Genomic DNA, 27,826 nt, shown 5'->3' with positions numbered 1-27,826 from the left:
CGATTCTCAATTCAGAGTTAAGTGCTTTTCTAAACCACAAATGCCGTGACATTGCTTTCCTCCCAACTTTCCCTGCTTAGTCAAGGCAGAATGAAGTTTGCCACTGTTACCAATGGGAATTTGTATGATATGCTATTTTGGTGGCTAGGAGAAAAAGATGTTGAGGATCGTAATAGTGGAGAGAAACAAACTGATTTCTGGGTCAAAACTTAGGCCCCACTCTTTGAACAGTACCTTTTCCCAAATAATTATAAAATGGGGACTGTGGCAGATATTATTGTTCAGCAATGTCTGTTCTCTACTTTTGAGCACACAGGAGGATCAGATTTCCCCACCCAGGCGTGGTTATATGATTAACTTTGGCTAATGCAGCCAGAGTAAGGCAGGTCACTTCCTGGTGAAACGTATAGTGGCTGGTGCTTCAATGCTTAGTCCTCTCTGGTCTGTCAGAGCCATTGTGGAAGCACCTATAGCCTGGATTGCTAAGCAGAAATGCATACATAACAATGCTTTGGGGAGTCCACGTGAAGCCTCAGTGAAGTTGCATTAGTGAGAAATAAATGTTTTTTTCAAGTTGTTGAGAGTTTGCCGTTGATACTGTGTGTAATCCAGCCTATCTTTATTGATTTTGAAATCAATAATATATCTATAATATATAATAATAACTTCTAGGACTGTTAGAATGAGTAAGTGTGCTTGTGTACCTAAATAGTGTCCAGCATATAGTGAAAACAGCTAAGCTTTATGGTAACCATGCTATGAGCCAGGTACAATATTAAGTACTTGAATTTACTCTTTTTCTTATTAAATATCTAGTTATTTCAAATACTGCATTTGATGGAAGTAAGAATACTTAAGCCAAAATCTCTTAAATCCTAAAAGATGATTTTACCCTGTACATGTGTACTTGTATGAGTGTGTGAGCATGCACATGTGTGTTTGTGAGTTTGTGTTAAAGTGTTACAGGATACAAAATATGACAGTAAGAATAGCACCATTAATCCTCCTTACCATAGTTTTTTAACTTCTCAAGGGAATACATCCTTAAAGAAGAGTTTAGGGAAAGTTAAGTAACTAGCTTGTGTTCACTTAGGTGGCATCTTGGGTGAAAAACCAAATCTGTTAGATTTTAGAGTATATCAGCTTCTCATTGTGTCATATTTCCTCCCCTGTTAATCCTGTTTTATCCTCATAATACACACACACACACACACATACATTTGTTGACCTGTTAAAAGTGGAGGTTTCTTTGGCTCTAGAACTTATCATGCCTAGCTCGTTTATTCCTTTATTCTTTCCTTCTTTCTCTGCTCGCTCTTCAAATGTTTGAATGCCTCTTACGTGCGAGGCACTATTCTAGGTGCTGAATGAGAGTCCAGGTAGGGTATAACTTTGAGGTACGATTTCATACATCAAAGGAAAAAAGTGTTTTTGCTTGTAATAAAATAGCTTTCATTTTCTTGGTTAATAAAAGCAGAGTAATCATGAGTGATATGAACTAAATAGTTATTATTTTCTGAAAATATATGTAATAAAATTTGCTTTTATTTTACAGTTTACTCTGAATTACCTTTGACTGTTGAGGTGTGAGTAACTACAGCATTCATGCTCACAGTTTGGTGAACAGTGGCCATTTAGTAACTAACGAATCCTTTAATAGATAAAAGAATCAACTGATTTTAATTTTATCCCTTTGTGCAGCCTCTCATTTTCTGCTAGGGGTGCTAACACACAAGAGTGTGAGGAAAAGACAAGTAACAAAAAGGAGAAGAAAGGGAAATAGTGGGCTTGATTAGCACAGCTAGATAATGAACTCTTGGATAGTTGAGCAGGCTGCTCTGTATTCAAGTTTCAAATTATCGAAATGTTAATGGAAAATGTTTCATCTATGATGTTGATATGAAGATAGTGGGGGAATTGGCAAGTGTAGGGCAAAGATGTATTTTGTGACATTATTCTTAGATTTTTTGAGGATAAAGCTAGGGAAAAAAGACAAAATTTTGTCTATCTTTTTTATTAATTTTTACTGGAGTATAGTTGCTTCACAATGTGTTAGTTTCTATTGAACAGCAGAGTGAGTCAGCTATATGTATACATATACCCCCTCTTCTTTGGGTTTCCTTCCCATTTAGGTCACCATGGATCACTGAGTAGACTTCCCTGTGCTATACAGTAGGTTACTTTTCTTAATGTTTTAACTTATGCTCAATGGTATCTGGATAATTAAGTTGGATTTAGTTTCTGTCTGTGTGTAAAGTTGTTTTGGTGAGAGTGAAGGTGGTAAATTGGAGGGGATATAGTGTGACTTAGGTAAAAGAACAGAGGTTTTATAATCGCAAAGCCTAGATTTGAGATCTGTTATGAATTACTTTTCATTGACATTTTTAATTCAAAAGTAATTCAGATTGAAAGTTAGGTTTATGCTTTTTTCCACAAAGATGTAGTATAACTATTTAATTAGATAAACTCAGGAAAGCCAAAATATCATAGTGGAATATTGATTATAGTTCAATATCTAAATAATTCTCAGTATATATCTTGGTATAGTTGGTATATTTTCCTTCATTCTTTTATTTATTTTCTTTTTAAATTTTTATTTTGGAATAATTATAGACTCATAAGAAGTTGCAAAAATAGTGAAAGGGGTCGTTTGTACCCATCACTCAGCTTCCCCCAGTGGTAACATCTTACATAACTATAGTACATGATCAAAACTGAAACCAAAATTGACATTTGTTCAATACAATTAACTAGACTAAAAACCTTATTCAGATTAACTAGTTTTTGCACACACTCATATTTTTTGTGTGTGTTGTGCCTTTTTTTTTTTTTTTTTTTTGGGCACATGGGCTTAGTTGCTCCGCGGGATCTTTCTGGAGCTGGGATCAGAACCCATGACCTCTGAATTGGCAGGCGGAGTCTTAACCACTGCGCCACCTAGGAAGCCCTGTGTTGTGCCTTTTAAAAACCTTTTGTCTGTGTCTGTCAGTCTGACTCTCTAGGTCTCTATTTTTGTTCTTACAGAAGAATGGAATTATACTGTTCATATTGTTTGATAGCTCAGTTTCCCACTTGTAATAAGTTGTGATGTTTCCATTCCTCTATTCTTCTATTCCATGATTTTTCATGTATGTAGAATATTTAAGCATGTTGGGTGAATGTAAATTTATTTATTTCACAATCCCTTCGTGTTGATTTTTAGTTGGTTTCTCTTTACTTGCAGAAATACTTGCTTCTTTGGACACAGCGTTCCAAAGATTTCTCTGTCTCTGTGTCTGACTGTCCATCTGTCTCTCTCTGTTTCTTTATTTCCTTTATTCTAGTTGATGAATTCTTAGAAGATTTCTGGGTCAAAGAGTAATTATACCCTTTCCGATGTATATTGTCAAAATTTTTCTCCTAAAATATTAATAAATATTGTAAATAAGACTCCACGGCCTATTTTCTTATGAAATGTTTAGAGAATGAATAAAGGTAATAATTTAGTGGGCACTGAACATTGGGCGTTGTAAAATCTTAACGTTGTGTCACATTTGCTTCAGATCATTTTATTTTAAGCAATAAAGCAAACAAAATTGATGCTCCCAGTGTATCTCCCCCAATTACATAATCTTTGTAGAAACAATCTCAGAATAATTTACAAGGCCCAATGGGAAGGAAAAGTTCTTTTTAAACACTCTAAAATGATTGATTGTATTCTTCCCTTTTAATAAGAGCTTGTATAGAACGTTGCTCTGTGGACATGAGGTAAGTGTGCAGAATGAGTTAATGAATGTGGTGTCTGCCTTGTGGGAGCCTCAGCTGTAGAGGACAGTTTCATCAGAACATTGCAGTGTATCCTTCTGCATGAGTTATAGCCTTAAAGAGAGAGAAATGGATAGCTGAGATGAAGACGTAATGTGAATCTAGAAAAAATATACAGTCCTAAAGTCCTCAGGTTTATAGCACATTAGTTTCAAGCCTTATCTATTTCTCCCCTCTCTTCTTCACATTTCTCCTTAACCAGAACAAGATGACACTATATCAACAAATTGGCTTTCTCTTGCCCTGCATGGTGCTGGGGCTGCTGTCTCTTCTTTCTCCCTCCCCTCCTTTCCTTTTTGTTCCTTCTTCATCATGTTGTTATTGCTATCATCAGGATTAAATGCTAAAAGGCACCTTCTCTTCCTTCCAACAAATATCAGTTGGCATTGGAGAGTATGCCTTCTTTTCTGCCCCCTCCTGATTCTCTGGATGCTTCTGAGGTTTCAGGGTTACTTGCCTAATGTCCCTGTGGGCATCCTGCTCTGTAGGTCTGCTTTTCTAGGAACCTGCTCTGATTTGGAGTTTGGTTCCTTATGAGTTCATCATGAGTTGACTGGTTGAGGACCACTGCTCCAAAGAGTGTCTTAAGTAGCTCTCTTAAGAAGGGCTGACTGATGAAGTTTACTTTCCTTTAGAATGTACTTTTAAATGTGTTTTTATTTGGGATTATATTTAACTTTTAATAAATTTATGCTTTGAAATTTAAATGTCTTGATCTTAACTTTTACATTTGACCTTTAATTTTAATTGTTATCTTTTCCTTATTTGAATTAAGCTGAATCCCATTTCCCTTTGCTTTAATTCTTTGTTTTTTCTGCATTTCCTCTAGAATAAAAATGAAACAAACAAGATAAAATTGTATCCTCATCTTCTGCTTTGAATTTAGCTGCCAAGCATGACTCACAACCTGGGGATCTTTAAGATAGTCATTCATGCCTTTTCTCTCTGTTGACAGTGGATCCAGTTCAGATAACAGGTATTGATTTCTTGAAAGCCTTTCTTTTTATTCTTTTTCTTGTTGGCTGCATTTCTCACCACTGGCAATTCACTCAGTTTTAATCCGAGATGATCTGGCAGGGGTATAGATGCCTGCGCTGTCCTTTCATGCTGAGATGGGGCAATCTGTGGTGGAAGCTGGTGGGATGGGGCCAGGTTCTGAGTGTAAATACTCATGTGGAAGGTATCAGTAGGGCAGTAGAACATCTCTCTCTTCGTGTTAGGTTTCTCTGTTAAAATACTGTCCTCTAGAGAGATGTGCTTTCCAACTACTTTTAAAAAACTAATATCCCTAGTGGTTAAATTAACATAATGTTATTACGCTGTCCCAAGAAAGCAATTACCCAGTTTGGAGGGTTTCCTGGAACAGTCAGTTGATACTGCCCAAGGGCAAGTACCTGTAAGTTAGATGGGATGTCACAGTGTGAATAAAGCAATATGATGCCCTCTTAAAAGTGCTTAAAACCTTCTCTGTTTGTGTGCAATAGTAGTCTTTTGAGCAAGTCATTGTTTCTGCTGAACAGTCACCTCATGAGACTTTTTCTTATTTGTGTTAATGTGTCAGAAGAGTACTACTTCAATTCACATTCATTCACACTTATAACATTTATTTAAAAATAATTATTGAGCATTTACTGTGTGCCATTAATGAGCTAGCACATGTTCTCTGCCCACCAGAAACGTGTCTAGTGAAGGTATAAGAATTACTCAAATTAGCACACAGACATGGAAAATTGGAAATTCATCATTATTTTTCCTGGAGCAGGAAAGCACTGGGTTCCAGTATGCTATGTGTTAGTTTGATAATTCTGGGAAGTTATTTGACCTCTCTGAGCCTCATTTCTCATCTGTAAAATAGGAATAACATTGTCTTCCTGAAGGGGTGGTGCATGGATTAAATGATTTACCAAACTCGGTTTAAATGACCAAACTAAACATTAATAAAATGTTATTCCCTCTCTTCAAAATTATTTATTTTTCTTTCTTATTTCAGGTCTCCCTTAAAGAGAACATAAACATGATACCCAGAGATGACATAACCTCTTTGATACACCCTTCTTCCTGCTTCTAGCTCCTTTTATTTGTTTCTACACCTCCCTCACTTTTTTTTTTAACTTTCTGTGACTTTCTAGGCTAGTCAGTAGATCCTAACCAATTCTGTTTCCTCATTTGCCCCCCAAGTGTGACCTGAAATCCCTTTCTGAAGAGGGCATCCCCCTTTAATGGCCTCCCCTTCCTTAACAAGGTATTCAAGGCTTTTAAGGTAAGGCTTGCACTGGTCTTTCTTGCCTTAGCTCTTGTTATGCTTCCACCCCAAACAACACATCTCTTCTTTCAGCAGCACTGATGCACTAGCACTTCCAAAATAGAACCTGAACTTTGCCCTGTTTTTTTACTTTCCCACCTGCCAGCGCCATTAAAAAACAAACAGGATTTCCAATAGTTTTCAATCCCTCTCCCCTCAGCTGCCTTCCTGTTTTACCCTTCTCTTTTAATAAAATCCAGTTGAAGGATTTGCACAAGTTAAGAGAAGCTAGAACATTCTCCTTATTTTCACATCCTAACTTCTTGGCCATGTCGTCTATTCTTCAGGTCCTTCTCTCCCATATACTCCTGCAACCACTGAAAGGTGGCCTCTGGCCTCATCACTCTACCTAAACTACGCTTCCAAAGATCATCAATGCCTATTTGTTGCTTAATTCTATGGACTGATTTGAAGTCCTTCCCTTGTTTGATCTCTGTATAGTATTTGACTCGGGGAACCACTTCTACCTCTTTGAAATTCCCCAAAACTGTGTTGTTCAATATGGTAGCCAGTAACCACATGTGGTTATTTAAATTTACGTTTAATTTAATTAGAATTAAATAAAATTTAATTTATATTAGCTAAGGTGGCTATTGAGTATTTGAAAGGTGGCTAATATGACTGAGGAACTAAATTTTAAATTTTATTTACTTTTAATTAGTTTGAATTTAAATTTAGCCAGCCCCTTGTGGCTAGTGGCTACTCTGTGAGCAGTGGATCTAGGAAACATTTCCATCGTCGTGGAAATTTCTGTTGGATGGGTCTTCTCTGAAGCAAGGATTGGTAGAGTTTTTCTTTAAGGTGTAAAACGGTAAATATGTTTGGCTATGCAGGCCAGATAGGTTCCACTGCAACCACTCAGTTCTGCTGTTGTGAAGCAAAAGCAGCCACAAAGAACATGTAAACAACTGAGTGTGGATGTATTTCAGTAAAACTTTATTTACACAAATAGGTGGTGGGCCAGATTTGCCATGTGGCTAGGGTTTGCTGACCCTTCTAGAGTCCTGGTTTCTTTAATAGATGCTTTTTTCAATCTCTTCCAGTTTCTACTCTGAAAATTTTCTTTTCATTCTTCTGTATTTCTCAGATCCCTCCCTCATGTCCATCTTTATCGTCACAACACTTGATTATTGCAAAAAATCTCTATCAGTCCCCTCTCCTTGTCCTGCTCCAGCTCATTGTACCCATCGCCACAGAAGTGTTCTTTCATAATTCATCTAAGCCAGGTCCTCATTTGTAAATGTATGTAGTGATAGTAATCATCTCATAGGGTTATTGAAAGGCGTCAATAAAATGTGTATAAAATTGTGCTCATGGTGGGTGTAGAGTTCTCTCACATTAACTCATCCACACAGAATAGTGGTTGTGCCTTGGAGCCTTACTGCCTGACATCCAGTCCCAGCTTGTCACACTCCGGTGTGGACCTCAGATAGGCCACTTAACCTCTCTGTACCTCTGTTTCCTCATCTGTAAAATGAGATGATATTAGTACACACACAGAGTTGTTAGGAGAATTAAATAAATTAATTTGTATTAAATGCTCATAGTATTATCTTAGTACACAGAGAAAGTGCTATGTAGTTGGTTTTTATTTTATCTTCCTAGTTTCACAGATGAGGGAAGAAAGGCCTAGACGTGTTAATTTGTCTGCAGTCATACAGCACGTAAACAACATGCCTGAGATTTGAACTCTGGTCTTTTGACTTTAAAGCCCAAGCCACTAACTATTGACACATTCCTTTCAACATCCACCCCACTCCTTACCACATATCCGTAGTTGGAATTAATCTTTTTTGCTATGCTTTCATCATACTTAGTTTGTACTTCTGTCAGGAAATTTGCCACATTTTGCTTCTTATTATAGTTATTGCAAATTAGTCTGCCTTTCAGAGTGAAGAACATGTACCCAGTTATATTTTTTCCCCTTCCTTCACAGTCTTAGTTCTAATCAACAACAAATTATTTATTGTTAGGTTTGTTGAATAGAAAAATATTTTAAAAGTATTATTGATAGTTACTATTGGGGGCTGTGATCTGCCATAGTCTTCTTATAAAATAATGAATTATTAATTATAAAGGTTTTATGTTCATCACTATTTTAGTATATAGGGTTAGTGTTTTAGTGTACAGGTAAACAAATGCATTCTTCATCTTTAAATTGTTTTCAGTATGTTTGTATCAGTTTTATTTAACTTTTGAAAAGAGCTTGGAGTTTGTTTTTGTTTTTTTCTGAAACTGTGATGAAATGAAGACCCACACAGGAGGTCATCAAGGAAGGAAATTGTAATCTGACCCAACGAAGGAAGCTCGTATCGGAAGGTAAATTATAAGTTAGACTTTCCAGTTATTTAATGATGAAAGCTTGCAGAGTACAGATATCAGTAGCTGAGAGTACAGAGTGGATTACAGCATTGTCATCACTAAATATGGCTGTGCTGGAGGAAGCTTTCAACAGTTATTTTATGCAGATTGAAATATGGCAGTTTGTGAAAGAGTTTCATAGGCCACACTGTTGAAAGTATATTAAATAAATTTTATTCTTGGCATAGGAGGCAGTGGTGGAATTGAGAGGAACATTTTAGACTTTACCAATTTAACTTTTCATAGCTGGGTAATCAAATGCACAGAGTAAATGCTATCAATTTTCCCCTCTGAAACAAAGTTTTTTTTTTTTTTTGAGCATCTGGGTCTTATTTCCTTTTATAATGTTTGAAAATTGACTTAATAAGTACATGCTAAAAAAGAAAATTTAGCACTCAACAGACGGGAAGTCGGTGGTTATAGGAATTGATGGGAACAGGACAATCATGTGAACATTTGCCCCTAGCTTTTTCTGGCATTCAGAGATCAAGATGATGGAGCTTGTCAGGCTCCCTACCTGTTAAAAACCTTTCAGACATCCACCCACATTCACTGACTTAGCCCAATGTGTGGGCCAAGTACACACTCCAGTCTAACTCATTTGAGGAAGAAAGCCAAAGTCAAATACAGGGTAGGCTAGAATCAGATATTAGGAAAGACAGAGAAGACTCAGGGTAAGCTAAAGTGAAGAACAGAAGAAACAGAACTCAAGGCAGTTTTTTTCCAAAGAGCTGAGTCCAGGGTTTTATGCTAGTTGTAAGCTAGCAGGGGATGATGAGAAAAAGGCAAAAGAAAATAGAAAATTGTGTTCAGGAGATCTAGAAGGAATTTCAGAACCTTTCCCTTTTTTTCTGAGCCCCTTCTGAAGACCCTCAGCCTCACCTCTGTGAGCTCAGACACTGTTGATGGCTCGTCTCTGACTCTTTTTCAAGGAATCTAACATTACTATCGTGACTATAGAATTACATTAGCTGAGATTTCCCCCTTTTCGTTTGTCCTGGAGTGCATCCCTTTGCCTCTTAAATTATGAACTATGACAATTTTAAAGCTTGTTTGAATTTGTGAGACTTTATGGATCATAAGACTTTTGTATCAGGATAGATTAAGTTATGCTGTGGGAGTAAACAACACTCAAATTTCCCTGTTTTAAAATAGCCCAAGTGTATCTCTCTCATACTACAGGTTTAACTTGGGTTATGCAGGAGATTTGCTCCGCGTCATCCAGCCTCACTCAAGGATATAGGCTGATAGTGCAGTTGCCATTTGGAGTATCCCTGTGGCAGGGAGAAGGAGAAGTTGTCAGCATGCATTTGCTCTTGAAGACCTCTTATATTACTTCTGTTGCCATTTCATGGGCCACAGCAAGCCACATGGCCGTACCTCATTTCAAGTGGATATGAAAGTGCAGTCTTACAAGTGCCTGGAATGAGGACGACCAAAAGCATAGTGGACAGCAAGAATGATGGCCACAAATTTGTGACAGATCTCTCTGTCTGATTTGAAGTTTCTGTCTAGCTATTTATTATTGACTGTTCAGCTGCTTGAGGTTAAATCGTGAGAAAAATAAAAAGAATGAAGTTTTTATGGTCCAAATTTTAGTTTCTTAAAACTGAGTTTAGATATTATCATACGTGTAAGAAATGCTTCTTTTTACCAGAAGGATTTTCAAAGAGATGCTTTTATTAAATTAGAACATACAGTAAAACCTTGGTTTGCGAGCATAATTCGTTCCAGAAACATGCTTGTAACCCAAAGCACTTGTAGATCAAAACGAATTTCCCCGTAAGAAATAATGGAAACTCAGGTGATTCATTCCACAACCCAAAAATATTCATATAAAAATGATTACAATACAGTAATATAATACAAAATAATAAAGAAAATACAAAATGTAAAGAAAAATAAACAAATTAACCTGCACTTGCCTTTTAAAAAACCTTCGTGGCTCGTGTGAGGGAGACAAGAGAGGAGGGTTATTGTGTAGGATGACTTTCACTATCACTAACGGAATCACTGCTATCTATTGGCTCAAAGGAATCTTTTTCTTTTCATTCAACTTTAACAAGGAACCTATCCAATAACACTTGCTTTTGCCTCCTTTTGAAGATTTCGTGGAAATGTGACATTGCATTGTTGTTAAACAGATTCATCACTTGGACTGCTACAGCCTTATTCGGATGGTGCTTTTCTACAGAATTTTGCACTGTTTCCCACATTTTATACATCTCCCTAATCTCATTTGAAGTGAGGGGTTCCTCTGCCTTTTTCTCCTCCTCTTCTGCTCGAGATCTCCTCCATAACCTCTTACTGTTGCTTGCAATGCAGGTCCATCAGCTTTTCAGTGGTCAGCATAATTGGCTCAGTTGTAGTCATGTGACGTTCGGCGTCACGTACCACTCGTATTGCAAGACATTGCTCGTTTATCAAGTTAAAATTTATGAGAAATGTTTGCTCGTCTTGCAGAACACTCACAGAACAAGTTACTTGCAATCCAAGGTTTTACTATACACACACACTCCTAAATGGCTGAACTAATTTCTTTGCTTATCAACTTTATGTGAGAATGCCAGTTTCTCTTTACTCTCAGTAACAGTGTGCATTATATTTTTATACTAATCCAGTGTAGAGAAATGGCATTTCATTATTGCTTTAATGTTCATTCTGATGTTCGTAAGACTGAGCACCATCGTTATGCTTATTGGCTGTTATCATTTTTTCCCTCTGTGGATAGTGTGCTGGAATTCTTTGCCTATTGGATTTCAAACTTTTTTCTTATCAACTTTAAATATTATTGAAATTGAAAATATACCTTTCCCCTCGTTATTTATATTGAGAATACGCCCTCCCCACACCTCAGCTTTATTTTGTCTTCTATTTCATATACACACACATACACATAATACAGACATGCACACACACACAGACATGCTCATCTGAGTGTCAAGATTCAGCAGGTAGCTGAGTAGAGTTCGTTTGAAAATCCAAGCGAGGATTCTTGTTCACTTGTCAGTGAATACAGGTTTCGATTGCTAGTCATTCTTCCTATAAGTGTTGAGGAAGAAGAGGGGATTTCCAGGCAGCAATTGTGTGTAGAGTTTCTAGGCCTCTTGGAAGTTGTATAGAGCCTCGTTCCTACTTTACAGGTCTTAAATCTTCAGGACGATTATCCATACAGAAATTATACGTATTTCAGAAAGACTCTAGGCAGGTAAAATTTTGTATAATGTGTGTGTGTGTGTGTGTGTGTTTGATTATGTCGTGATTTTCCATCTAAACACCAGTGGCCCATTCTTTATTCCTACCTGCCTCTGATCTGGGAATTATTTCAGAGTTTTATTGATAGAGATTTTCTTGTGAGTCTTTGTATTTCCTGCTTAGGATTTATAGGTTCCTCATGAATGTAGAGTATTCTGTGGTATGGCTCTGTAAATTTTTCTACACTTTTCTCGTCTTTCTTTTAACTTAGCAGTATATAAAACGTCACCGAAATCTTTCAGTATCATACCCTTGAATCTACCATGTTTCTCATGATTTCTGGGTCTAGCAGTCACTCTGCTCCTATCTGTTTTACATATTAAGATTTTTTTCCACTGTTCTGATTTGATGGTAGCACCATTTCTAGTGGCTCCATATTGCTTTCAATTTTGTTTCAGTTTTATATTTTTTCTGTTATTCAGGTAGATTATGGGATACATTCAGTTTGCTTCCAATTTTCTGGAGAAGAAATTCAGGGCAGGGGTTGGGTAGGGTAAAGAATATGAAGTGTATTCCTTTTTGCAACAGAAGTAAATTTGACTGATTGAAAAAGAGAGCTATTCAAAGACTGTTGGCAGAACATTCCAATAGTTATATCTAGGAGCTATTAAGCCCTGACAAAGGTGCTTATATATGTCTATCTATCTATCTATCTGTCTTATCTATCTATCTATCTGTCTATCTATATATATATAAAGTACTAATATATATGGGAAGAATGGAGCATCACGAATGAGGACAGCATAAGGATTAGTCAAGAAATGATGCTTGGCAAATTGACTACTGACAAATAAACAAATATAATTGTACGTCCACATTATTATATATATCTCTCTCTATATATAATATGATATATACACACATATATCATAATACATATGTGTAATATATAATATATAACGGATTTTACATAAAGCTTATATATGTGTATGAATAAATTAATGGTACATTTAAGACATCAATATAAAAAATTGAACCAGAAGAGAGTAGTATGAATTACCTTAGAGGGAAAAATTGTGAAGAAAAATTATGAGTTTATTTGACTACATGCAAATTTAAAATGTCTTTATATCAGGAAACACCATGAATTAAAATTAGTGACTAAACTGAGAAAACAATTTGTAACAATGTCAGACTTAAATTCAATATCCTATATAAAGAACTTTTTGAAATTGGTAAGACATTGTATATAATACTAGTGATCACATAAACCAAAATTAAAACAATTTTTTACTTCTAAAATTGAAGATGATTGAGAACAATCTGTGTTTAGAGGAGTGTGATAAAATGAACTTTCAGGTAATGCTGATGGTAATATAAATTGATTCACTATTTCCAGAAAACAATTTGATTGTTTGGTGTGTGTGTGTTTGTTTGATTGTAGGAATCTTGTTTGCTGGCATATGTAATAAAAAACAATGTGACCAATATTTCTCTACAGGAAACATCATCCTGGGATCATTTAAAATAATGACAATATTGTGAAAAGCAATTTGCAAAAATGCAGGATAACTTTGTCCTTAAATAGTGCCGCAGCAGCTATTATTGATCAGCAATGGAATGGAATATTATGCCTTCATTAAATGTATTCTAAGAATTTTTCAGGTCATTGGAAAGAACTCATAATGTACTCTTAAACATAAAGGCAAAATATTTACATATAGAAAAAATAAAAGGAAATACTCCAAAGTATATTTCTACAGTGAACATTAGTTATTTTAATAACCTGGGATGACAAACCATTTAAAACCGTCTCATAAAGTTAGAAGGGGTAGTGAAGAGACAGCACACAGAAGGCATTCAGTTGACCTTTACTGAAATGATCTGATTTAAAATGAAATAAGAATCTTGTCATAGTAGAATAATCAGATCTTTGAGCTGGGAGGCCCTTTGCAGGTCACTTGGTCCAGTCATCCACAGTAAACCAGTCCTTAACTTTAGCCAGTTTATGGCAGTATTTTCATTACCTGTAAGCATCTCTGGAGCCATGCCAGTGTGTTACTTTCTGCAACAAGTCTTGCTTAACATTGCCCGCAGGCCTTTCCCTCTGTTTGAATTCCCTTCCTATCTGTCCCAAAGGGTACCCTTAAAATTCTTTAAACTTCTTTAAGGGCATCCTTAAAAAAGAAAATGCTAGGGTACAAGTCATTTAAATATTAAACCACTCAAAATGTGCAAACGATTGGAAAAAAAATCTAAAGTTCTTTGAGTATTGAATGTAGAGTTACTGTTGTTTGATGTTCACGGGGTTGGTTCCATAATACGCTGCCTTTAGCAAGTTGCTGTCCGATGAGTTTCCTCATACATAAAATGGGGTTTACAATCGTACCTACCTCATAGGGTGGGGTTTTTAAGTTGAAGTATAGTTGATGTACAATATTATGTTATTTTTCAGCTGCACGGCCTAATGATTTGACAGTAAAATATGTTACGAAGTGATCACCATGATAAGTCTACTAACTCGCTGGCTCCATACAAAACTACTGCAGTATATTGACTGTTTTACATCCTAATGTGGTACACTACACCCCTGTGACTTGTTTATTTTATAACTGAAAGTTTGTATCTCTTAATTCTCCTTCACATATCTTGCCCAAACCCCTATCCCCCTCCCCTCTAGCAACTACCTATTTATTCCCTGTGTCTGTATGTCTGTTTCTCTTTCGTTTTGTTTGTTAATTTGTTTTGTTTTTTATATCCCACATAGAAGTGAGAATATATGGTATTTGTCTTTCTCTGATGTATTTCACTTAGCATAATACCCTCTAGGTCAAGTGACACAATTTCATTCTTTTTTATGGCTGAGTAATATTCCGTGTGTGTGTGTGTGTGTGTGTGTGTGTGTGTGTGTGTGTGTGTGTGTATCACATCTTCTTGATCAACTCAACTCATTTATTGATGGACATTTAGGTCGCTTCTTCATCTTGGCTGTTGTAAATAATGCTGCAGTGAATGTAAGGATGCGTATATCTTTTTGCATGAATGTTTTTATGTTCTTCAGGTAAACACCCAGAAATGGAATTGCTGGATTTTATGATAGTTCAGTTTTTAATTTTTTGAGGAACCTCCATACTGTTTTCCATAGTGGCTTCACCAATTTACATTCCCACCAACAGTGCACAAGGGTCCCTAAGGTTGTTTTTTGATTAGATGACTTAATACACGTGAAATATTGGTCTAGAATAAGGGATTGATAAATATTACTTACAGACTTTCAGGACAAGATGGACAAAATGCACTTTTTCCTATTCAGCCTGTTAAATATAGCTAAAAACATAGGACATTATATATATAAAATACACATTAGAAGACTCTGAAAGGAAGAGAGAAGACACCAAATCAGCTAGGAACTTTGGAACATGAGAAATGACATGGCACTGAGTTCCTTAGGTTTTCTTTCTTGCCTTATACATCCTAGACTGAGTGCTGGAGAGGGTGGCAACTCAGAAACACCAGTGTGTGCAGAATAAGTTCCAACAAAAACTTCTATTTGGCCCCTCCCCTCCAAAGAAAAAAGGGGTAGGGAGGGGCAACCTGCCAAGACAGGACATTTTTGGACGGTAATTACCCTAATCCAGGCAAACACTATGGAAAACTGTGACCCCCATCCCATCCTCACCAGTGAAAAGGTGGTGCAGAATCTAGACTTCTACTTTTACCAGGCTGTGACAAGGTGCCCTAAACATCGCCACCTCAGAGAAGCTCATATCAGGAATTGGAACTTTCATTACGGGTAAGGTGAAGAGGTAAGGAGGATCTTGCCCCTGGCAGTGTCAGTGGAGTCCATGTGAGGAGTCATAATGAGGTGCCATTCCCCGCTATCAGCTGGGATGGTGTAATGGAACCCAGTGGGATCCTGAACGCTTACTCTAGCTCAGCAATAATGAGGTACCCCTTACTCTCGTGAGTGTCAGTGGAGGCCTAGTGGGGAGCTGGAACTTACACCTGAACCTGGTGGTAATGAGTTGTCTCCCTCCCCCACTGACACAGTATCAGAGGAGGCCTGATAAAACAGAAAATTTAAATAAGACCTTTAAATAAGCTCCAGAATCTCCTCATGAAATACCTATAATGTCCAAGATACAAACAAAAATCACTTGTCATACCAAGAATCAGGAGAATATCAGCTTGAATGAGAAAAGCAATCAGTAGATGCCAACACTGAGATGACACAGAGACTGGAATGATCAGACAAAGGTTTTTAAAGCAGCCATCATAAAGATGCTTAAGTGAGCAACTACGAACACATCTGAAACATTTTTTTTAAAAGCCTTAAGACGTAGAAAGCCTCGTCAGAGAAATAAAAGATGTAAAGAAAAACCAAATGGAAATTTTAGAACTGAAAAATACAACCAAAATAAAAACTTACTGAATTGGTTCCACAGCAGAATGAAAACCACAAAGGAAAGAATCAGTGAACTTGAGGATAGAAAAATATATTATTTGTAAATGAATGAATTAATAGGATGTGGTGGACTAGGACACCAGTCTAGATATCTAAAGACTTGGGTTGGAGGTATGGCTTTCTCCAATTCTTAGCCAAATGTCCTGCACACCATTCTTTTTAAGTCTCCATTCCCTCAACTTTAAAATAGGATAGGAAAAACTACCCTGGCTACTGTACATAGATCCTAAAACCAAAGTGTCTTGAATGTTTACTAATATTTTCATTCTTCATTTAGCCAGTAATTATTGGGTCACCTAATAGATCCTCAGACTATAAAGAAAATATAGTCTCTGCTCTCAGATAGATTATAGTGGAATGAGGGAAACATTTAAGTGGACTGATTGTTAATGTAATATGATAAGTACTATTGTAGAGATATGTGCACAGGGCTTTGGAACTACTTGGGAGAGGTTGGTGGTGAAGGAGAAAGACAGCCACAGAAATAATAGTCGCAGAAATTTTTTGAATGATGTGAATTCAAAGAATTGCACATTTTGTAATTCAGTATAGCTGGAGCATTGTAAATTGGATGAAGGGTCTTTTAAATCATCTAGAGACATATGGCTTTTATCCTGAGCTTTATGGAAAGGTATTAAATGAGTTTGAGCACCATTTGATGTGATAGTATTTACTTTGAGGAAAAACATTCTAGTAGCAAAGGAAGATGACTTGAGAGGATGGGGTAAGACCTAGGGCAAGGAGATTAATTAGGAGGCAGGAATTGTAACCCAGGTTATCAATGAGAGAACTGAACAATTACAGAGACAGATGTGACAATACATACAGTCAATAGAATGTGGAGAATGAGGGGTCAAATCTAACTTTTGAGTTTCTAAACTTTGCACTGGGTACAAGGTGGTTCCTTGAAATATAGAAAACAGGAGGAGGAAAAAGTTTGCAGTTGAGATGGGCTGTGAGTTGGAGGTGGGTTAAAATGATTATATTTTTGGACGTATTATTTCCAAGTAGAGATGTCCAGTAGGCTAACAGCTATAAGGGAATGGAGTTCAGAAAGGAGATCAGAGCTGGAGCTAAAGATGGAAGTTGAAACTGTAGGAGTATAGAGATCACCCAGGGAATGTATGTAGAGTGAGCAAAAGGATGGATATAGAATGTTAGGAATCACTGTCAATTAAAGATTTGGGAAAGGAAGAAGATTTCATAAAAGATATTGTTGGTTTGCAAACTGGCCCCCATTCATGGAGGGCAAGGAGAGACCAAAGAAAGGGGCAGGCCACTCTAGAGCAGTAGGTGGGTGGCAGATTTAATAAGCAAGGAAACTGGCATCTAAGGCATGTTATGGGTGGCCAGAAGATGAGTAGATCTCCATAGCCGCCCACCAGAATATTAAATATAATGTCCTTAACGGGGTTCAGAGAGATATTCAGTCCAGATGGACTCAACAAAACATTGCTTTCTCAAGCCTGTGTCCTTGAAGCAGGCACTAATATGGGAGTAGTAGGTGAGACACAGATTCAAAGAATAGGGCAGGATCCCCCAATTGCCTGGGTCCAGCTGACAGGTCAACCTGTGGTCACATCCTCTCTGTGAACTCCTTCATCAGATATTTAGAAGGAACAGGTAAGAAGTAGAACAATAAGGCAAATGATAACGTGAGTCCTCCATCAATCTTTGAAATTGAGAGGGCTCCTTTTTTTGTGTGTGTGCGTGAAATGTTATGGGCATAATTCAATATTGAGCACAGAGAGTGGTGGAGTAGAAGTTGTAGATAAAGAGGATAGTGACATCATCGAGAGGTGTTCCAGTAAGTCAATCTTTCATGTGTCTGAAATGTATTCTTTTTTTTTGGGGGGGGGGGTACACCAAGTTCAATCATCTGTTTTTATACACATATCCCCGTATTCCCTCCCTTCCTTGACTCCCCCCACCTCGATGAAATGTATTCTTTTCAGAACTAAAAGCAAAAACAAAAAATATGAATAATTGTTTCGTGTGAAACTTCGATAAAGTATCTTTCCTTATTTCTGCCAAAATGATGAGTAAACGTTTTTTACTTTATCTTAGTGCATTAGTTAATTATGGCCACAATTGCATATCACCATAAAACTCTCTTGAGTCATGAGATATTTATTCATCAGGTAATCTGTAGGTTGTCATGGGATCAGCAAGACTGGAAATGTTGCTCTAAGACATCTATCTGGCTGGGTTAGGCTCCTTACTTCTTTTAGGCTCTGCTTCCATCTGCAAATATTCGTTCTGGGAACCAGGCTGAGGAGGAGGCAGCAGTAAATCCTGAAGGCCCTTCTGGAGAGGGTGGAGGTACAGGAGAGCAAGCCCAATTGTGTCAAGTGCTTTCAAGCAAGTGCATGCCTCATGTCTGCTCATTAGGCAAAGCAAGACACATGGATGACCCCAAAGTCAAGGGAAGTATTCTCCACTGATGGAGATGGAGGCAAGAGGAAGAGACAAAACATTTTTAATAGAAGTGGAGCCAAGGGGAAGAGACAGTGTTATTGCACAAACATCAAATTTATTTCACTTGGCAATTCAGAATCATTGTATTAATTACTCAATGTGCTGTATGTAAGGTTGTCATAGTCACTGTTACTGATGTGTATGGGGTCATTTGATGCTAATTAAATGATTCTTCCTCCTATTGCCTTCTGTATCTGTTACTTCTTATTGCTGTCACTGTATCTGTAGGTGTTCTTAATTCCCAGCTTCATTTCACACAGGGTTCTTTGTGTGAAGACCTGATGGTGATACTCAGCTATTTAATGGGACTTTTTCTTGTTGCTTCAGTATTTTCTTTCTGCTATTTTGCATTTTTATAATATTTGCTAGTCTGATGTTAGAACAAATGGACCATTACTGTACTTGTTTTTTTTTATCTAATACTCTCCACCTGAAAAACTCAGTGCTTAGGAAAATGAGCTGTGTTTTCTTAAAAATTATCTCCATCTATCTACATTATGTCTTTATTTTCAAAGGAACACACTCAGCAATTAAGAGATAAAGAGTAGTGAATTGAAAAGTTTTTAAAAAGTTATTAACATTTTATGTGCATGTTGATTGTTTATTCAAATTATAAAGCATTTCAAACACGCAGAAAAGAACTTACCTATTCTTTGTGAAATTGGGGGTATTGCATTTAACTGAAACACACATATATATATCTTTCAAAGAAGAATTGATTTTTTTTCCAGTAAGTCTGTCTTTCTACAGCAGGTACCCAGACTTCATTCATGCATCTACTGTTTGCCCTCTCAGCTTAATGTATGTGTGCTGCACTTATATACAATTCATTTCATCCATGTAAAGTATTATTTTGGTGCTGTATACTCTAGTTTCATCCTAAGCAATAAAATCCACAAAATTGTCACTTTGAAGTGTGAGGTATATTTTCTTCTAGTGCACATGAAAATAAATACATATTTATTAAAATTAAAATGTCACTTCCGTACCATCGTAAATAGTTTAGAGCCATCATTACCTGGCATAACATGCATGGGGAAACACAGTTTTAAGGGCAGCTCTGCCAGACTAGGACTATAGAAACCTAGTTAAGCAACAGTATATATTTTGAGAAGAGTCATTCACTTTTACTTTCCAATTATTTTTCAGGTTTGTGGAAGGGATGCTTAACATTTGTTACAATGCCATCGATCGTCATATTGAAAATGGTAAAGGAGATAAGATTGCTATCATTTATGACAGTCCTGTTACGAATACTAAAGCCACTATTACCTATAAAGAAGTCCTGGAGCAGGTAATATTATAAACTTTCTATACATGTTATTTGACAATCATGCAGAAATTATTTAAATAGCATACATTCTCATTGCATAGCCTTAATTCTCTTAATTCATGGACATGTACTGTACTTTTCTTTTGGTGCACACTGGAAACAGAGGTGTGTTAACTCATTTGAAATGTTTTTATTCCTTAAATTTATACTTTACAGTACTGGAAGATACTTATTCTAAAGGAAGAGGTTAACAAATCTTTAAGAACATGCTTATATTCTCTCTGGCCTTCGTTTTCCATCCACATTGCCATCATCTTTGCCCAGCCGCTCTCTTCAGCTCTTGTACTATTGAAGCAGTCTCCTAACTTCCTAACTTCCCTATTACCAGGCTCTGCTCCTATCAGATTGTCACCTAAAGTAACACTAGGATTTTCTTCCTAAGAAACAACATATTCCTCTACCCCACTTAAAATTTTTTTCTTTAAAATTATCATTATTCAGAGAGCAAAATCTGGACTCCTGTGATGTAGAAGACACTTGGAATCTGATCACAGCATCCCTCCGGGCTTCATTTCCCAACATTCTTGGCCATGAACACAACTCTTTTTCAACCCAGATGTCCTGCCACTCCCTCAGGCACTCCTGGCCCTTTACAGCTCTGTGTGTGTGCTTGTTCCTTTCCCTTACCTGCTCTTTTTCAGTTTTTGCTCATCTGGGTAGTTCTCAGGTGAATCATGATATTGACAGATAAGTTATGAGATTCTTTTCTTTTAATATTAGGGTAGGAATGAGATTTCATAAGTAATTATCAAAGTATTTGTGGATTGTGGATTGTGGGAGAGTTATTCTAGCTCTGGGGGAGGGCACTTATTTATTTATGATTTGAAGGGAGGTAGAATGGAGGGCAGGGTTTCTCAGTCTTGACACTATTGACATTTTAGGCCAGATAACTCTTTATTGTGGGGAGCTATTATGTGCACTGTAGGATTTTTAGCAGCGTTCCTGGTCTCTACCTGTTAGATGCACCCCTTCCTCAGTTGTGATGACCAAAAATGCACCCCTCCCCCAGTTTAGATGACTCAAATGTCTACAAACATTGCTGAAATCTCCCTGGAGTGGCAAAATCACCACTAGTTGAGAACTTCTGGTTGAGCAGTCTGTCATGCTAGGTTTTGGAAGCCTTTGCTCTTTTATGGAGGTTTTTTTGAATCGCATTTTCTTATTTTGCTTTTTTAAAAAAACAAACACCTCACTTAGAATTTCCATGCAATTTTTAGAGTATTTGGTCAACTCCCCTGGCTCTCTGAAATAATATCCTTTTCCATCAGCAAAATTTATTTAGCCTTCTGAGAGATTTCAAGAAAGGCAACTGAGACAAAACAATTACTGCCCCAATCCTGAGTTGCTACAAACAATAAAGAGAGAAAACAAGGTGGTTTTTCATTGGCTGGGTATCAGTCTGGCTGCAGCAACAAATTCTACCTTCAGCTGATCTGAACATAAGAGGAATTTATGAAAAGTGAAGACTTAAGAACTAGGCTCAGAAATATGGCACACCCCAAGGGAGAAGAGGCAGCAGTGAAAAGTTGAGGAGAACCTGCGAATTGTCTAGTGAGTAGGCGTGCTGACTTGACTTCTAGATTGACAGAGTAGGCACATCTAGTTGGCCAGATTTAGGTTTCATGCCCAAAGTCCCAGACAGTTGGGAGGAGCTGTCTTGTCTTTTTATTTCTTAGTAGGAATGGGGCCCTGCCTCTGTCTAGGACTCACGCTAGGGGAATTACAATCTAATAAGAAGGGAGTTCAAATACTGGGCAACTGAATACAGAACAAAAGGAAATAATGCTGCAAATATACTGTTGGATACTTTTCATTGGTCTGTACCTGGGAACTGTGTATTTTCAGAAGGAAGTATTCGGAGACAGAGCTCACTCTGGAGCTGAGGAGTTAAGGCACTGTGTTACCAAGTGACCTTGTTTTTCATCTGAAGCTGAGTTTTATTATAAGAGATAACATGAATTTCCTGGTAACCTGTTATATTCTGTGTTTTATTTGAGGTTGCATTTTTAGCTTTTAGATAAGGTTTAGTCTATGTTTAAAAACTTAATCCTATGATTTGGGCATAATGCCACAGTCATTTTATTGATACTTAAGACAGGTTAATATTAAGATACTGGTTAATCTTAATTGCTATTCTGATCAGGAAACTTATTTATACATTATAACTATATTGTCTGTAACAATATATTGAATTTGATACATGAACCAAACACCAGAGTTAGAGAAAACACTTTAGAAACATAAAATTGGAAGACTTAAATAATGGTTGTTTCTGTTCTCATTTTCTGTTGTTTTCTTTTTAATCAGTAAGTGTATATGATAAGTATACACACACATTTTGCTTAGAAGCTGTTCTGCTAACTCATCCTGATTTTTTAATATTGAGTCTAGACTCAGACCCTTTTGAGGTTTGTACTGGTTCATTGGTTTCAGTTTAGCCTGACATCAAAGTACTTAAAAGGCCTGTTTCTCTCACCTGCTGACAGCTTCTGATTCCCCAGGCTTTTCTTCTCTCAAGTACTAAAGGAAGGCCTGTTAGGAAAGAGGGCGGCATTGTGCTCCACTTTGATTACCTGCTCCTGGTTCCCTGCGGCTTTTATTTTATTAAGTAGAGAAGACGGAGAAAGAAAGATTTAATGGGTAATGCCACTGAGAACAAACAAAAAGAAGTGTCTTTATACTTTACTTGTTTTAATCTCCCCTGTCTCATTTCTACTGTGAGTTTCTGCTGAGGTAAAACTTAAGTTATCATTTCTTAATTAGTGAACCAATACATTTTAGGCTAAAGTGTTTCAGTGACATGAAGGATCTGAAGATTTTATAGAATGATTCAGAAGCAGAGCTTTTCCTGAACTGTCACCTTTTGTGTGGAGCTGATAATTAAAACAACCCTTTACTAAGATATTTGTAGAGAGATTGATTTGGCCTGATTCAGGATCCCTCGTTGATTCAACACGTACTCATTTTGTGTGCCAAACCTTGCTAGGGACAAGGGATACAGGTGAATGGACTTGTTGCCTATTTTTAAGGAGCTAAAAAACCATGTAAACGTAACAAAGGTTGTGTGGTGTAGTGTTGTATCTTGTGGAAACACCCAGCTCAGCCATGGGTTAATAGGGCATAGGAAGGCTTTCGCAAGAGTCAGTGTCTAAAATGAGCCCAAATAACCAAAAGTGGGAAGACAAACACTGGGGAGAGGAGGGTCCTGGAGACAGAAGGGACGGCACATGCAAAGATCCCGGAAGGAGAGAATCCAGAGCCCCCACAGTGACTTCAGCATAAAGCACAGTGCCATGCGTAGGGAGACTGGGCTCCAGTGAGCAGACTCAGAGGACTCTCAGTGCCACACTACAGTGAGCTGCGGTCCTTTGTGATCTGGCTCCTGTGACCTGCTCCCCAGCCCCCCTGCACTGCACTGCACACCCCAGCCCGTCCTGCCTCCCGCAGTCAACTCTCCGGGCTTGCTCCACTCCCACCTTAGAGCCTTTGTACTTGCTTACCTTCTACTTGAGGTGGTTTTTCTTCCAGATATCCTATGGTTCGTGGTACCTGGATAATATTTTCTCAGTGAGGTCTTCATTGGCCATGTTAAATGCAAATGTTCCCATGCACACCTCTTCATGAGTCCTTTTACTGCTTTCTTTTAAAAATTTAACTATTTATTACTCAGTACCGTTCTTTATATTTTATTTATCTCTCTTCTTTAGTGTTGTTTCCTCTTCTAGAATGTCAGCTCCATGGTGGAAGGGATTTTTGTTTTGTTCACAGGATAGTGCCTGGCACATAGAAAACATTTGTTGAATGATGAAAGAATGAATGAATGAGCCACCACTTGGAATTTCTTCGTGACTCTAGCTTGCTTTATTGTAGGAGCATTTTATCTTTGAATTGTATCAGTAGTAGAATTTGATCTTCTTTTCAAGTAAATTCTAGCAAGAGGTTATGTGTGAAAAAATTTAGTGTATTTACATTTGGCTTTGTAGTTCAAGGTGAATGTTTCTTTCTTGAATTTCCCATACTAACAACTCCTATCTGCATTCCAGGAGACATGTGTTTATTGTGTCCTCCTAGCTCTTTTCAAATTAGTAGTTATATCAAACCTTCATGAGAAAAAGGAGTGTGTGAGTTTATGTTTGCATGTGTATGTATGTATTATATAAAGTATTTATCATTTTTAGAAATTCCTACTCTGAGTTTATTTTCTCTATATCTGATTTCATTTTAAATTTACCTCTGTGTGTGATGTTTTGTTTTTTTTAGTATTCAAACAATTGTGAATTTTTTTGTATTTATTCACTAAACAAAAATATGACCCCTAAAGGGCATTTGAGAAATTTTCGTGAATATATGTATATGGGGACAATTGATGAAACCCAGTGTGTACTAAATTTTCCTGATTTAATTTGAACTGAAGGCATCTATTATCTTTACTAAAGGTAATTTTTGAAATGTAATTATGGCAGTAGCTGTAATTATGAAGGTGGAATAATTTAGAGGAGAAAATTACTCTGAAATCCAGGGCCATGTCCCATAAGAAGTGCTCCTTCCAACCTCTGTTGTTTAGGAAGCTCTCTTCAAAATATGAATTTCATCTTCTCAGAAACATGTCAGAGTAAGATAATCTGATATTTCTTTGTCACATTGACAGTATTTCCATAAGCAGAACTCTAAAACACCAAAACCAGAACATGCAGTAATTCAGCCCTGCCAGAGGTTGCCTTGTTGAGGAGAAAATATACAATGCAGTGCATATGATTAGTTTTCTTTCCTCAAACTTCCTAAATAAGCAAATAAATACTTCAGTTGTATTACAGTCTGTGCCACTGAAAAGTGTCTCTCTCTAAGGTAAATTACCTTTTCCATGCTTGGTAAATCAATGAATGAGGTTAGTATGAGATTGAATTTACAGTGGTTCATGTATTTTCCTAGCATGCAGGTTTTTAAACTTATATTGAAATGTAATATACTTTCAGATTAGTGTACAGGTCATAAACTTGTTAGATTTTCACAAACAGAACACACCCACATCACCAGATCAGGAGACAGAGTATTCCCAGCCCCCAGAAGCACCAGTTATGCCTCCTTCTAGTCATGTCTCACTCAGCACTCAGGTAATTGTTATCCAGATATCTCATTACCATCTATGATGAGGTTTACTTGCTTTTTTGAACTTTGTATAAACTGAATAAATCAATGTACTCATTTGTATCTGGGTTTTCTCATTCAACATTTTGTTTGAGATTCTTTCATTTCATTGCAATAGGCTGTAGTTTGGTCACTTGTGTAATGACTAATTTGTGACTATTACAAATAATGTTGATATGAATATGTTTGTGCACAAAATTTGGTGACAATGTTCTGGAGATGTGCTTAGGAGTGAGATGGCTGGTATATGGGGCAGGCACATGCTTGGTTTGCATAGATAAAGGGCCAAACGATTTTCCAGAGCGGTTTTACCAACTTACATTCCCAATGGTGTTATATGAGGATGCCAGTCGCCAACACTTGGTGTTGACGATACCAAGTCTTTTAAATCGGGACCTTTCAGGTGAATGTGCGGTGATATTGCATTTTGGCTTCAATTCCTTATCCCTAATGGCTAATGCAGTTGAGCTTCTTTTCCTGTGTTTATGGGCCCTTTGTTTGACTTTTCTGAAGTGCCCATTCAAATCTTTTGTGCATTCATTTTTCTTTTGGATTGTTTTCATGTTAGCAAGTTTTGGTGAGAGACTTTCTTACCAATTGATAAGAGAATATCTTATCAATATCTGAAAACCTTAATTTAAAAGATGAAGATTTTTAGTGCAAGTGTTGATGATTAAGTAGTTTTAAAAACCTAAAGATGAGGATGTTGTCCCCTGTTTTAAAATAATTAATGACAAAGTCTGTACTCTACTAATCTTGACTAGCCATCACTTGGAAGGAAATTTGGAAGCAAATGCCTTTACAGTAGAATATCTTAAAGCAGGAAGCATGACCCCCAGTGTTAAGGCTGTAAATGTTCTACTGAAGATGATGCTGTGTTAGTAGTTTTATGGATGTTAAAAGACTCTAGTTACATTGATTTTTGAGTGGTCTCGAAATTTTTGTGAGCTAATTTGTACAATGCAAAGTTAGATAATGTGGTGTAGCAGAAACAATTATATTTCATTTGAAATTGAAGATGATTATATGCCAACTGCTGATTTAAATTTCTGTCAAAATTATAACTGGAGCTTTATTTGAGTAACTTTTCAACTGAATAAAATTTAAGTTAGATTCTGAGAGTACTCCATATTAAAAAGAAAACTATTCGACCAATTTAATAGATAGTATAGGAGGGAATAAGTTAAATGAGAAAACAACATTTTGATATTTCCTAGTTTCTTTTTTCCCATGTTTAGAGACATGTATTCAGAACTAAAAATGTCTAAAGATAATGTTTACATAAACCCAAAATAGCAATAATATGTGTGACCCCTTTGAGTTTTCTTAGCCAGGTTTTTAGAGAGATTTTATTGTTTCTGAAATTATGATTACTATTTGAAGTATAAACTCACTTCTTTTCATTTCCCCTTATGCCAGAAATTCTCACCATACTTTGAAGTCCAGACCACTTTTCTTGTACCTTTCTCTAAGCACTGGTTCATTTTTGCTTAGCAGTGTACCTACGTTATTGGTGTACCTACTTATTTATCAGTGTTCCCCCTGACCAGAGTAAAAGCTTCTTGAAGATAAGGGTAATATATTATTTATTAATTTATTTTATCTATACAGTGCCTAATACAGGCCTTGTAGCATAAGCTCATATTACATACTGGATGAGCTCTTTCATTCAAAAGTAAACAAAACAAAACAAAACACCAAAAAACTTTAATTCTTATCTAAAAGAAATGATTATTTCCAAAAATATCACTTGTTTCTTCCACGCTGTAATTTTTTTCACATTGGGAAATTTTAATTTTTTAATAGGGTGAAAATCTTCTTCATTTTAATGCATTGCTTGGCTGTGAAGGTTTATATCTTTCTGCATCTAAAGCTTGGCTTAAAACATGTACCTTACTTGGCCATTTTAGACACCTGGAAGTCTGGTCTGTAGTAGTTTTTATCTTTACATTTGCTTAATGAATTTATTTTTATCACTCAATAGGTTTTTTTTTAATTTATTTATTATTTTTGGGGGGGTACACCAAGTTCAATCATCTGTTTTTATACACATATCTCCATATTCCCTCCCTCCCTCAACTCCCCCCCCCCCACCCTCCCCACTCAGTAGGTTCTTATTAGGTGATTTGTCTTACCTCAGGGTGGTTAAACTCTGACCTTTTTGAAAGTTAACTCAATAAAGTCTGTAGACGATCTGCTTTGAATTTATTTTCTTGGATTGGAATGATGATGGAGCCAAATTTATTTATTTACTCAAAACATCCTTTTAGAATATCTAAAATATATTCAGCACTTCTGTGGACACCATGGATTATAGTAGTGAACGATGCAGTCTTTGCCTACAGGAAAATTGCATTCTAATTGGGGAGATAGGTTACGAATAAAAAGATAATACAAGTGAAAAGATAACATGGTATAAGGGATATTTATGATATATTCTTGGCATGTGTGATGATCTGTGTTGCTTTGTTTATTAGTTACTAGTGTATGGATTATATTTGTGAATTTTTCATTTTTTAAAGATATGTGTGCCTCCTTTGGTTGAGTGATATTAATGCTGTTGGGAACAGACCCAACTGTTGCAATGACCTCATGTCCTTGTACCACTCCTGGGATATTTAGCAACTTCTCTGTGAGCCGTTTGTATATATTGATTGACTTTTAGGATGTATTGACCAACGCAATCATAAAGGTTAATAGGAACACAGGCGAATTCTGGGAAATGTGGTCAGTGTACCCGGAG

The 27,826-nt window shown here is 36.8% G+C and overlaps 1 protein-coding gene across 5 annotated transcripts in view; it reads left to right on the top strand.

Annotated features, from left to right (window-relative positions):
* Window positions 1-27,826, top strand: part of ACSS3 (acyl-CoA synthetase short chain family member 3) — a 138,564-nt gene that overhangs the window by 8,329 nt on the left and 102,409 nt on the right. For 3 of the 5 annotated variants that reach the window (XM_057743125.1, XM_057743124.1, XM_057743129.1), the window contains exon 2: window positions 19,755-19,899. In XM_057743125.1, the coding sequence (XP_057599108.1) occupies window positions 19,755-19,899 (145 nt within the window). Of the gene's footprint in view, window positions 1-2,060; window positions 2,173-4,633; window positions 4,781-19,754; window positions 19,900-27,826 lie in introns of those variants that run through there. The other 2 variants (XM_057743127.1, XM_057743126.1) reach the window with 2 other exon arrangements.

This window comes from Hippopotamus amphibius, chromosome 7 (assembly GCF_030028045.1).
Source record: "Hippopotamus amphibius kiboko isolate mHipAmp2 chromosome 7, mHipAmp2.hap2, whole genome shotgun sequence".
Taxonomy (NCBI): domain Eukaryota; kingdom Metazoa; phylum Chordata; class Mammalia; order Artiodactyla; family Hippopotamidae; genus Hippopotamus; species Hippopotamus amphibius.
Note: the sequence above shows the minus strand (reverse complement) of the source record. Positions and strands in the feature narration are given on the sequence as shown.